This window comes from Tachyglossus aculeatus, chromosome 25 (assembly GCF_015852505.1).
Source record: "Tachyglossus aculeatus isolate mTacAcu1 chromosome 25, mTacAcu1.pri, whole genome shotgun sequence".
NCBI lineage: Eukaryota > Metazoa > Chordata > Mammalia > Monotremata > Tachyglossidae > Tachyglossus > Tachyglossus aculeatus.
This window is the reverse complement of record NC_052090.1, coordinates 4,304,008-4,317,499: the sequence shown is the minus strand read 5'-3', so window position 1 is coordinate 4,317,499 and position 13,492 is coordinate 4,304,008. Positions and strand designations below refer to the sequence as shown.

Below are 13,492 nucleotides of genomic sequence, written 5' to 3'. Positions count from 1 at the left end.
AGCACACCATAAGTGCTCAATAAATACGACTGAGTGGTTGATTTCAGTCTTTCAGGGTTGACAGATATTAAAATAACAGCAAATCACGGAAGCAACCAAGTATATAAATGTATATAAATGTTGTGGGATGTTTAGGGGGTGGGACTAAGTATATGCGTTAGGGGTAGGAAGGTAAAATTGGGTGAGGGGGATGCGAGCTTAGCCAGAAAAGGCATCCTGAAGGAAATATGATTTTAGAAGGGCTTTGAAGTTGGAGAGGCTGCTAGTCTAAAGGCAATTTAAGGGGAGGGTGTGAACAAGGGGGTCGACGGAGGGTGAGACAAGAGTAACAGAGAAGGAAAGGGTGTGGGATGGGTTGTCGTGGGAGAGGAGCAAGGAAATGTAAGGGGGAAAAGGCTGACTTAGTGCCCTGAATCCAGTGGTGAGGAGTTTCTGCTAGACGCGGAAGGGAAGGGAAACCATTAGACGGGTGGGCAGAAAAATGATTCAGGCAGCAGGGAGAAGTATGAACCGGAGAGAGGACATGCTGGAGGCATGGATGTCAGCGAGGAAGCTGACGCAGTAGTTGAGATGGGAAATGTCAAGTGCCTGAACCCGTGTGGAAGCAGTCTGGAAAGAGAGGAAGGAGCAAATTCTGGAGATGCTGTGTAGCTATAATTGAGATGAGTTAGTGACTGCCTGAGTATGCAGGCTGAAGAGGAGAGATGAGTCAAGGATAATGCAGATTGAGCTCTCCTGAAGGCAGGAGGAAATGACAGACTGCAGAGAGGAGGAGAGGTCTGGATTGGCGATATAGAGCCGGAGTCAGTCAGTCAATAGTATTTATTAAGTGCTTATGTGCGTGAAACACTGTACTAAGTGCTTGGGAGAGTACAATACAACAATAAACAGACATATTCACTGTCCACAACGAGCTTACAGTCTAGAGGGGGGAGACAGACATTAAATATATAAACTGATTACAGATATGAACCTAAGTCCGTGGGGCTTGGAGGGGGGACGAATAAAGGGAGCAAATCAGGGCGACGCAGAAGGGAGTGGGAGAAGAGGAAAGGAGGGCTGAGTCAGGGATGGCCTCTTGGAAATATGACTTTGATAACCTTTTTCTGGCAGGGGGATGGAGAAAGGGAGGGCGATCCAGGCCGGAGGCAGGAAGCGAGCAAGGAGTCGGTGGCAAGATAGAAGAGACTGAGGCACAGTGAGAAGGTTAGCATTAGAAGAGCAAAGCGTGCAGGCTGGGCTGTAGTAGGAGGGTATTGCAGTGAAGGAGGAGGGGGCGAGTAGATTGAATGCCTTAAAGCCAATAGTGAGGAGTTTCTGTTTGATGTGGAGGTGGATGGGCAGCCAGTGGAGGTTCTTGAGGAGAGGGGAAACACGGCCTGAATGTTTTTGTAGAAAAGTCATTGGCACAGAGATAATACTTGAAGCCGTGGGAGTGGGTGGAGATGGAAAATAGAAGAGGACTCAGAAACAAGCCTTGAGGGACTCCCGCAGTTAGGAGGTGGGAGGCAGAGGAGCAGCTGGCAAAAGAGATGAAAAAGGACCGGTTAAAGGAACAGCGGGAGGGGAGGGATGCCAGTGACTTTTTCCTTCTCTTTCCAGAATTTAACCTGCTCACTCACATGGGATTTGGGACTGTGGCCGTGGGAGGGACGGAATGGGAGGTGGTTCCCAGCCCTTCTCTGAAGTCACTCCTTGCAATCCTCCTCCTCCTCCAGGAGGCAGGCGGTGCCGCTCCCCGAACAAATCCCCCCGAGTCACTCGGTGCACTTACGGGGGACCCCCCTGTTTCACGTGTCAGTGACGGCCAAAGGCAGGCCCCAGGCTGCAGGCTCTTTGGGGTTTGCCCCACCCAGATCTCTGGGCGGGTCTGATTTGCGGCCGATCTCGTCTCTGATTAGGACCATGTCATCAAAAAAGCCTCCCCAAGCTGTCATACCTGATGCACCAACAGTTCGGCCACCTCTACGTGATTGTTGAGCGCCGCCAGGTGCAAAGCGGTGTAGCCATCATCCTTCTTTTCATCTACGATCCACGGGCGGGGGAGTTTGGACAGTAACACCCGCATGGCACTGGAATGTCAAATGGGACATGATTCAACAGCTTTTAAATAATAATATTAATAATGGTGGCATTTGTTAAGTGCTTACTATGTGCACTAAGCACTGAGGGAGGTGAATCCCAAGCTACAACTACCTTACGAGCCCTAAAACCCGGGGTTACCTCCTGCACAGTCCCCAGATTATAACCACAGGGATACAAACTATACTCTCTGCAAAAACCTGAACTGCCCTGATGTTCCAGCTGAATGCTACAGGTAAGCAGATCCCCCCATGCCTCCTTCCTAACTGTGTCTGAGATTTGGCGATCAAAATGAAGGGCTCAAGGAAAAAGCCCTTCTCTCAGGTGCGTGTCGAAGTGTCAAGTGTAGAACAGACCCCTGAGCAGAAGAACAAAGAAGTTGTTGACTGGGGAAATTGCTTCATTTAGAAATGGTTTATTGAGATGACTCGGTTAATTGCATATCATTCAACAGGGGAAGCAGCATGGTCCAAGACCCATGGCCACTTGTCTGCTGTGTGACCCTGGGCATGTCACTTGACTTCTTTTTGCCTCAGTTTCCTCAACTGTAAAATGGGGATTATATCCTACTCCATTCCATGTGGAACAGGGCCTGTGTCTATCTACCCCAGCGCTTAGTACAGGGCCTAACAGACAGTACGTGCTTAACAAGTAACACAGTTACGATTGCGATTAGTAGTAATATTCAGAGGTTCTGCTGTGAGAGCTTCAAAGAACTTTTGGGAATTATTTTCTTCTTCAGTTTTAAAGAAAGCAGATTAATTGATCTAAATGGCTGAGGAAGAACAACCGCGTAGAGAGAGGAATTCAAAGATACGCAGGGACGCTCGGAAGAAACAAAACTGCGTTGCTCAACCTAAACTGGACAGATTCTTCACTCACTTTGCAAACCCGCCACTAAAGTCCGCAAAACAAGGTTTGACTTCCGCAAAGACTCAGTCACATTACATCTTCTCATTTAATTAATATTAAGATGCTATGCTTTGAATTACTCTCTCAAGGACTGAGCCAATTTAACAGTGTTTTTAATGCTACTACACCCAATACATGAAAAAAAAAAAAATCACGTCACTTTTCCAGAGGTTTTGGAAGGGATTCTCTATGGAAAAAAATATTTCACGATACAGCTACTGACAACACAACCGTACTTTCGAAGAACATAACCCCACTGTACTTGTTTTTGGCCAACTCCTTTCATAAGCTACTTTAATGCGACTTGTTTTCACACTGGAAATAAATGATTCCGGAGAGAAAATTTAGACCCGGGGACGAACAAATCCTACACCCTTGGTGCTCTATACCAGATGAGAGAATACAGTGTCTGGTTTTGCGTTACCGTCCAGGCCAAAATAGTTTCTTCAGTGTTTTATGGGGCCATGCTGACCTCCCCGTCTCCGCTGAAGATGCCATCTACCTCCCTGGGACCCGAATCAGCAGTCTTAACAACATCCTCGACTTCTCACAATCATTCCCCTTTCCCCTCCAGTTTATTGCTGGTTTCCTACGAAACTTTTTAAGGACTGGCCCCTTTCAGTCCCCCAACTGAGCCGCAATCCTGGTTCAGGCACTCATCAGAGCACAACTGAACTGCTCTACTGGCCTCCTCCCTGGTGTTCCTCTCTCCAGCCTCTTACCGCTTTCAGACCACGATATTCCCTGACAGAGTCAGGAACATCTTTCCGCAACATGACAACACCCATTTCCGCTCCTCCAAACCCTCCTATGGTGGCCCACTTCCCTCTGGAGTGGACGAAGCCTCCTTAGTGTTGACTGTGGGGTTGACCCCAGCTCTTTCCACCTTGCGTACTGGCTCTCCTCGCTGACTCTTCCTCTCCTGGCATTCGTCATTACTTCCCAAGCCACCTCCGGGCTCTCATCTTGTCCATCTTTGGCCCCTTGTTCAATCAGTCGACTGTACTTACTGTGTACAGAGCACTCTACTAAGCAGTTGGGAGAGTATAATATAACAATGTAACGGACAGTCCCTGCCCAGCCCACCTTCTACGCCCTCCCTGACTAGTTATCAGTAACCCAAATCATAGTAATCAATCAATTAGGGGCATTTACTGAGCAAGTGCAGAGCACTGTACTAAGCATTTGAGAGAGCACAACAGAATTATGGTTTTCACTGAATGCTTAGGAAGCTATAATGATAACTATGGTAACAACAATAATTATGGTATTTAAGTGCTTATTATGTGTCAAGCAATGTCCTAAGCATTGAGGTAGATACAAGGCAATCAGGTTGGGCCCAGTCCCTGTCCCAAATTCATTCAATCGTGTTTATTGAGCGCTTACTATGTGCAGAGCACTGAACTAAGCGCTTGGGAAGTACAGGTTGGCAACATATAGAGACGGTCCCTACCCAACAACGGGCTCACAGTCTAGGAGGAGGAGACAGACAACGAAACACGTGGACAGATGTCAAGTCGTCAGAATAAATAGAAGTAAAGCTAGGTGCACATCATTAGCAAAATAAATAGAATAGTAAATATGTACAAGTAAAATAAATAGAGTAATAAATCTGTACAAATATATATACAGGTGCTGTGGGGAGGGGAAGGAGGTAGGGCGGGGGGGTGGGGAGGCTGTGAGCCCACTGTTGGGTAGGGACTGTCTCTATATGTTGCCAACTTGTACTTCCCAAGCGCTTAGTACAGTGCTGTGCACACAGTAAGCGCTCAATAAATACGACTGATGAAAGAGGGGGCTCAGTCTGGGAAGGCCTCCAAATGGGCTCATAGTCTAAGTCAGGTGGAGAGGGATCTAATACCCATTTAACAGAGGAGGGAACTGAGGCACAGAGAAGTTAAGTGATTTGTCCATTCATTCATTCATTCAATCGCATTTATTGAGCACTTACTGTGTGCAGAGCACTGTACTAGGTGCTTGGGAAGTACAAGTTGTCCAAGATCACACAGCAACCATGTGGCAAAGCTGAATTGAGAACCCGGGTTCTCTGCCTCTCAGGCTTGTGCCCTACACGATATCCCTGCCCTCGGGGGCCTTAGGAGAGTGACTGTCATACAATAATTAAAGATAAAGAATGGGAAGGCTGACATGCAGATGACTAACTGCTTACAGACGAAAGCATGTAGGTCGACAACCACAAAAGTGTTATGATGGTTTTGAGTGCTCAATCAATCGTATTTATTGAGCGCTTACTGTGTGCAGAGCACTGTACTAAGCGCTTGGGAAGTACAAGTTGGCAACGTATAGAGACAGTCCCTACCCAACAGTGGGCTCACAGTCTAGAAGGGGGAGACAGAGAAAAAACCAAACATGCTAACAAAATAAAATAAATAGAATAAAGCTAAATAAATAATAATAATAATAATGATAATGAATAAAGCTAAATGCACATTTATTTATTACTCTATTTATTTTATTTGTACATATTTATTCTATTTATTTTATTTTGTTAATATGTTTTGTTCTCTGCCTCCCCGTTCTAGACTGTGAGCCCGCTGTCGGGTAGGGGCCGTCTCTAGATGTTGCCAACTTGTACATCCCAAGTGCCTAGTCCAGTGCTCCGCACACAGTAAGCGCTCAATAAATGTGATTGAATGAATGAATGAATTTATGATAACTGTGGCATTTGTTAAGCGCTACTAATAAGCGCTTAGGTGGAAAAGTCCCTGCCCCACATGGGGCTCACAGTCTTAATCCCCGTATTACCGATGAGGAAACTGAGGCACAGATAAGTTAGGGTCTCTTGAGGCCCCTTGAAGAGCTGGGATTCCTTATCTCTCCAATAGGGGGCACTGTTTCCTACCCGGACCATGGCTTAGGGAGAAAAAGAGGCCAAAAAAGCCAAACTCAACCCGCACAATCAATCATATTTATCGTATTTATCGTAATCGTATTTATCGTAATATCGTAATCGTACTTATTGAATCAATCAATCAAAAAACACACACAAAAAAACCCCAACCAAACAAAAAACCCCTACACAGCTACACACCAGAGAACCAGAAATGCGATGACGAAAGATCTGAGGACCTGCTCGGTGATTTATTTTATTTTGTTAGTATGTTTGGTTTTGTTCTCTGTCTCCCCCTTGCAGACTGTGAGCCCACTGTTGGGCAGGGACTGTCTTTATATGTTGCCAACTTGTACTTCCCAAGCGCTTAGTACAGTGCTCTGCACACAGCAAGCGCTCAATAAATACGACTGATGATGATGATTTGACCATCGACATATAGCTTTAATTCTATTTGTTCTGACGATTTTGACACCGGTCTCCATGTTTTTGTTTGGTTGTCCGTCTCCCCCTTCTAGACGGTGAGCCCGTTGTCGGGTAGGGGCCGTCTCTATCTGTTGCTGACTTGGACTTCCCAAGTGCTTAGTACAGTGCTCTGCACACAGTAAGCGCTCAATAAATACAACTGAATGAATGAACCCTTTCCGTCAGTAACAAATGCTTGGGCCAAGATGTGGCTCATGGGCATACAGAAAACACCAAAGATAGAGAAATCATTCCTAAAAGACTGTAAAGCTCATTGTCGGCAGGGATAGTGGCTACCAACTCTGTTATACTGTACTGTCCCACATGCCTAGCACAGTGCTCTGCACACAGTAAGCGCTTGCAGACGGGGAATGTGTCTGTTGTTGTGTTGTAATAATAATAATAATAATGATGGCATGTATTAAGCATGTACTATGTGCAAAGCACTGTTCTAAGCGCTGGGGAGGTTACAAGGTGATCAGGTTGTCCCACAGAGGGCTCACAGTTTTCATCCCCATTTTACAGATGAGGTAACTGAGGCCCAGAGAACTTAAGTGACTTGCCCAAAGCCACACAGCTGACAAGTGGCGGAGCCGGAATTCGAACCCATGACCTCTGACTCCGTGGCTCTTTCCACTGAGCCACGCTGCTCTGCTCTTAGAACAGTGCTTTGCACGCAATCAACACTAAATAACCGCCACTGAGTGAATAAATGTGATTGATATTGGTGTGAAACTACATACAAGTGCCCTTTTTTCCAAGTTACCAGCTTTGAAAATGAAGGTTATAGCTTCGCTTATTTTCCACCTGTCAAAAGTTACTCATTCTACGCGTACACACATCACAGCAAATTTACAACAGATTAAAAATTAAACCGAAGCTATACAAGCGTTCAGCTTTCTAGAGAAACAATGGGACCAGGTGGAAAGAGCTCAGGAGTCGGGGGACCCGGACGCTGATGTTGGTTCTTATCATTGGCACGCTGTGTGACAACGGGCAAGTCACGTAACCTCTCTGTTGCGGTTCCTCAGCTATAAATTGGATAAGATACCTCCTCCCCTGTATTCATTCATTCAATCGTATTTAATAAGCGCTTACTGTGTGCACAGCACTGTAGTAAGCGCATGGGAAGTACAATTCTGTGGGCACAGTCCTGTGATTGAGTGCTTACTGTGTGCAGAACACTGTACTACATGCTTGGAAAGAGTACCACACAGTTGGTAAACATGATCTCCGCCAATAAAGAGCTTATGGTCTGGCGGTGGAGACAGATTAATAAGAGCACGGGCTTTGGAGCCAGAGGTCACGGGTTCGAATCCCGGCTCCGCCACCTGTCTGCTGTGTGACCTTGGTCAACTCACTTAACTTCTCTGAGCCTGTTACCTCATCTGTAAAATGGGATTAAGACTGTGAGCCCCACGAGGGACAACCTGATCACTCTGTATCCCCCCCAGCGCTTAGGACGGTGCTTTGCACATAGTAAGCGCTTAACAAATGTCAACATTATTATTATTATTATTATTACAAATTACAAGTAAGGGAAATGGAAGAGTACATCTATGCGGTATATGCAGACAGGTTTAAGCTCCTGGAGGGCAGGGAACATACCAAATCTATTGTACGGTACTCTCCCAAGCTTCTAAGGCTGCGAGCCCGTTGTTGGGTAGGGACCACCTCTATATGTGGCCGAATTGTACTTCCCAAGCGCTTAGTACAGTGCTCTGCACACAGTAAGCGCTCCATAAATGCGACTGAACGAATGAATTAATGAATGAATTTAGTACCGTGCTTTGCACGTAGTAAGCGCTCAGTAAATACCACTGACTGTTGAGGGTGAGGTGAATGCCAAGTTCTTAAGAGGTAAGATCCCAGTGCACAGGCACCGCAGAAGGGAAGGAGAATACGGGAAATGGGGGCTTAGGGAATGTGATTTTAGGAGGGTTTGGAGGGTGGGGAAGAGCGCTGGACTGAGCGCTTGGGAAGTCCAAGTTGGCAACATCTTGAGACGGTCCCTACCCAACAGCGGGCTCGCAGTCTAGAAGGGGGAGACAGACGACAAGACAAAACATAATAAACCAAATAAAATAAATAGAATAAATAAGTACAAATAAAACAGAGTACTAAATACGTATGTACATATATACAGGTGCTGTGGGGAGGGGAAGGAGGTAAGGTGGGGGGGATGAGGAGGGGAAGGAGGAAATAATAAGGGATTAGAAATAATCCCAAGCTTTAAGGAGCGTACAATTTGATGGGGGTAGACACATTAAAATAAGAAGGAAGAAACTAAAAGGGAATCTGTGGGATAGATGAGACCGAGGAACGGTGAGTAGGCTGGCGTTAGAGGAGCCAAGCGTGGGGGCTGCACTGTAGCGGGAAATCATCTTCCCACTCCAACCCTGTCATCCCCATGACTTTCCCATCACTGTAAGCAGCACCACCACGCTTCCTGTCTCCCATTATCCTTGGCGTTGTCCTCGACTTACCTCTCTCCTGCAACCCATATAGTCAGTCTGTCACCAGATCCCGCAGGGACTGACTTCACAACATTCCTAAAATCCACCCTTTCCTCTCCATCCAAACTACCACGTTGATCCACACGCTTATCCAATCCCACCTTGACTACTGCATCAGCCTCCTTGCTGACCTCCCTGCCTCCCACCTCTACCCCCTCCAGTTCATCCTTCGCTCTGTTGCCCAGATCACTTCTTGACATCTCTGTTCAGTCCATGTTTCTCCACTCCTTAAGAACCTCCTGTGGTTACCCATCCGCCGCTGTTCAAAGCGCTGGGGTAGATACGAGCTCATCAGAGAATTGGAGAAGCAGCGTGGCTCAGTGGGAAGAGCCCGGGCTTGGGAGTCAGAGGTCATGGGTTCTAATCCCGGCTCCGCTGCCTGTCAGCTGTGTGACTCTCGGTAAGTCACTTAACTTCAAGCGCTTAGTACAGTGCTCTGCACACAGTAAGCGCTCAATAAATACGATTGATTCTCTGAGCCTCAGTTACCTCACCTGTAAAATGGGGATTAATAGTAATAATGATGGTATTTGTTAAACACTTACTATGTTCAAAGCACTGTTCTAAGTGCTGGGGAGGTTACAAGGTGATCAGATTGTCCCATGGGGGGGCTCACAGTTTCAATCCCCCTTTTAGACTGTGAGCCCACTGTTGGGTAGGGACTGTCTCTATATGTTGCCAATTTGTACTTCCCAAGCACTTAGTACAGTGCTCTGCACACAGTAAGCGCTCAATAAATACGATTGATGATTTTACAGATGAGGAAACAGAGGCACAGAGAAGTCACGTGACTTGCCCAAAGTCACACAGCTGACAGTTGGTGGAGCCGGGATTTGAACCCATGACCTCTGACTCCAAAGCCCGGGCTCCTTCCACTGAGCCACGCTGCTTCCCAAATCAGGAAGCAGGAGAGCAACAAGCCGGATGAGGTAACTGAGGGACAGAGAAGCGAAGTGACTTGCCCAAAGTCACCCAGCCGACAAGTGACGGAACCATGATTAGAACCCAGGACCTCCGACTCCCAAGCCCGGGCTCTTGCCATTGAGCCACGCTGCTTCTGTATGTAATGATGTTTTGTGTATGTAGTAATGATGTAGTATACAGCTATAATTCTATTTATTCTGATAGTATTGACACCTGTCTACTTATTTTGTTGTGTGTCTCCCCCTTCTAGACTGTGAGCCCGTTGTTGGGTAGGGACTGTATATATACCTGTATATATGTATATATGGTTGTACATATTTATTAATCTATTTATTTATTTTACTTGTACATATCTATCCTATTTATTTTATTTTGTTAGTATGTTTGGTTTTGTTCTCTGTCTCCCCCTTTTAGACTGTGAGCCCACTGTTGGGTAGGGACTGTCTCTATATGTTGCCAATTTGTACTTCCCAAGCGCTTAGTACAGTGCTCCGCACATAGTAAGCGCTCAATAAATACGATTGATGATGATGACTGTCTCTGTTGCCGATTTGTACTTCCCAAGTGCTTAGTACAGTGCTCCGCACACAGTAAGCGCTCAGTAACTATGACTGAATGAATCCCCGCTCTGCTGCTTGTCTGCTATGTCACCTTGGTCAAGTCATTTCACTTTTCTCTGGGCTTCAGTTACCTCATCTGTAGAACGGGAATGAAAACTGTGAGCCCCGTGTGGGACAGGGACTGTGTCCAACCTGATGAGCTGTAGACTGTTAGCCCTGCGTGGGACAACCTGATCACCTTGTATCCACCCCAGCGCTTAGAACAGTGCTTTGCACACAGTAAGCATGTAACAAATGCCATCATTATTATTATTATTATTATTATTATTATTATTATTATTGGGCTCACAGTAAGTAGGAAGGAGAACAGACAATGAATTCCCAATTTATAGACAAGGAAACGGTACCGACCGCCTCTCGGGGCTCGGCTCCCAGAACGCTCCGTCTGTTGCCCACGTGGGCTTAATAGGCTCTGGCTCACACCAGACCTTGCTATTCATTCATTCATTCAATTGTATTTATTGAGCGCTTACTGTGTGCAGAGCACTGTACTAATCAATCAATCAATTGCATTTATTGAGCGCTTACTGTGTGCAGAGCACTGTACTAAGCGCTTGGGAAGTACAAGTTGGCAACATATAGAGACAGTCCCTACCCAACAGTGGGCTCACAGTCTAAAAGGGGGAGACAGAGAACAAAACCAAACATACTAACAAAATAAAATAGAGTAGATATGTACAGGTAAAACAGAGTAATAAATCAATCAATCATTCATTCAATCGTATTTATTGAGCGCTTACTGTGTGCAGAGCACTGTACTAAGCGCTTGGGAAGTACAAGTTGGCAACATATAGAGACAGTCCCTACCCAACAGTGGGCTCACAGTCTAAAAGGGGGAGACAGAGAACAAAACCAAACATACTAACAAAATAAAATAGAGTAGATATGTACAGGTAAAATAGAGTAATAAATCAATCAATCATTCATTCAATCGTATTTATTGAGCGCTTACTGTGTGCAGAGCACTGTACTAAGCGCTTGGGAAGTACAAGTTGGCAACATATAGAGACAGTCCCTACCCAACAGTGGGCTCACAGTCTAAAAGGGGGAGACAGAGAACAAAACCAAACATACTAACAAAATAAAATAGAGTAGATATGTACAGGTAAAATAGAGTAATAAATCAATCAATCCTTCATTCAATCGTATTTATTGAGCGCTTACTGTGTGCAGAGCACTGTACTAAGCGCTTGGGAAGTACAAGTTGGCAACGTATAGAGACAGTCCCTACCCAACAGTGGGCTCACAGTCTAAAAGGGGGAGACAGAGAACAAAACCAAACATACTAACAAAATAAAATAAATAGGATAGATATGTACAACTAAGTGCTTGGGAAGTACAAGTTGGCAACATATAGAGACGGTCCCCACCCAACAGCGGGCTATGTGACTCACAACCTCCTATAGCACATATGTGATAGCTTCCATGCCACATAACAAGTATTATCGCATGTACATATAATAACAATAAGGCTATTTGTTAAGTGCTACGTGCCAGGCACTGTACTAGAGCAGGGGGGGATACAAGCAAATCGGGTTGGACACGGTCCCTGTCCCATGTGGGGATCCCAGTCTCAATCCCCATTTTACAGACGAAGGAAATGAGGCACAGAGAAGACGGCTTGCCCCAGGTTACACAACAGACAAGTGGTGGAGCCAGGATTAGAACCCATGACCTTCTGAGTTCCAGGCCTGTGCTCTCTCTCCTATCCCACGCTGCTTCCCTTTTAGTTTCTTCCTTCTATATTTTAATGTGTCTACCCCCATCAAATTGTACGCTCCTTAAAGCTTGGGATTATTTCTAATCCCTTATTATTTCCCTCCTCCCCCTCCCCATCCCCCCTGCCTTACCTCCTTCCCCTCCCCACAGCACCTGTATACGTATGCATTTATATGTATTTATGTTACCAACTTGTACTTCCCAAGCGCTTAGTACAGTGCTCTGCACACAGTAAGCGCTCAATAAATACGATTGATGATGATGATTTATTACTCTATTTTATTTATACATACTTATTCTATTTATTTTATTTGGTTTATATGTTTTGTTGTCTGTCTCCCCCTTCTAGACTGCGAGCCCGCTGTTGGGTAGGGACCGTCTCTAGATGTTGCCAACTTGGACTTCCCAAGCGCTTAGTCCAGTGCTCTGCACACAGTAGGCGCCCAATAAATACGACTGAATGAATGAATTTCTCCTAACCCTATTGAACTCTGAGCGTTTAGTATAGTACTCTGCACACAGTACGTGCTCAATAGATACTACTGATTGATCATTTGAGAGATCCGCACGGTGTGGCCCAGTGGAAAAAGCAGAAGTTCTGGGAATCGGAGGACCTGGGTTCTAATCCCAGCTCCGTCACTCGTCGGCTGTGCGACTTTGGGCAAAACATTTCACTACTTGACGCCGCCGTCCCCTCACCTGCAAAATGGGGATTCGCTATCTGTGCCCCCTCCTTCTAGGAATGTGAGCCCCACGTGAGACCTGATGATCTTCTAATCTATCCCAGCGCTTAGTACAGCGGACGGCACATCGTACGAGCTTAAATATCGGCTTCGTGGGAAGAGAACAGGCTTGGGAGTCAGATGTCGTGGGTTCTAATCCCGGCTCTGCCGCTTATCAGCTGTATGACTTTGGGCAAGTCACTTAACTTCTCTGCGCCTCAGTTCCCTCATCTGTAAAATGGGGATTGAGACCGTGAGCCCCACGTGGGACAACCTGATGACCTTGTATCAACCCCGGCACTTAGAACGGTGCTTGGCACATAGTAAGTGCTTAACAAATGCCATCATTATTATATCACAGTTATGTACAGAGCAAAATAATGGGCAGTCAGTCAATCGTATGTACCGAACGCTTTTAGACTGTGAGCCCACTGTTGGGTAGGGACTGTCTCTATATGTTGCCAACTTGTACTTCCCAAGCGCTCAGTACAGTGCTCTGCACACAGCAAGCGCTCAATAAATATGATTGATTGATTACAGAGTGTTCTGTACTTCTAGACTGTGAGCCCACTGTTGGGTAGGGACCGTCTCTATATGTTGCCAACTTGTACTTCCCAAGCGCTTAGTACAGTGCTCTGCACACAGTAAGTGCTCAATAAATACGATTGACTGATTGATTGT

General features: G+C 45.9%; 1 protein-coding gene across 2 annotated transcripts in view; it reads right to left on the bottom strand.

Annotated features, from left to right (window-relative positions):
• Positions 1 to 13,492, bottom strand: part of MIB1 (MIB E3 ubiquitin protein ligase 1) — a 119,446-nt gene that overhangs the window by 24,778 nt on the left and 81,176 nt on the right. For both annotated transcript variants that reach the window (XM_038766575.1, XM_038766576.1), the window contains one exon: positions 1,940 to 2,072. In XM_038766575.1, coding sequence (XP_038622503.1) covers positions 1,940 to 2,072 — 133 coding nt within the window. The remainder of the gene's footprint in view (positions 1 to 1,939; positions 2,073 to 13,492) is intronic.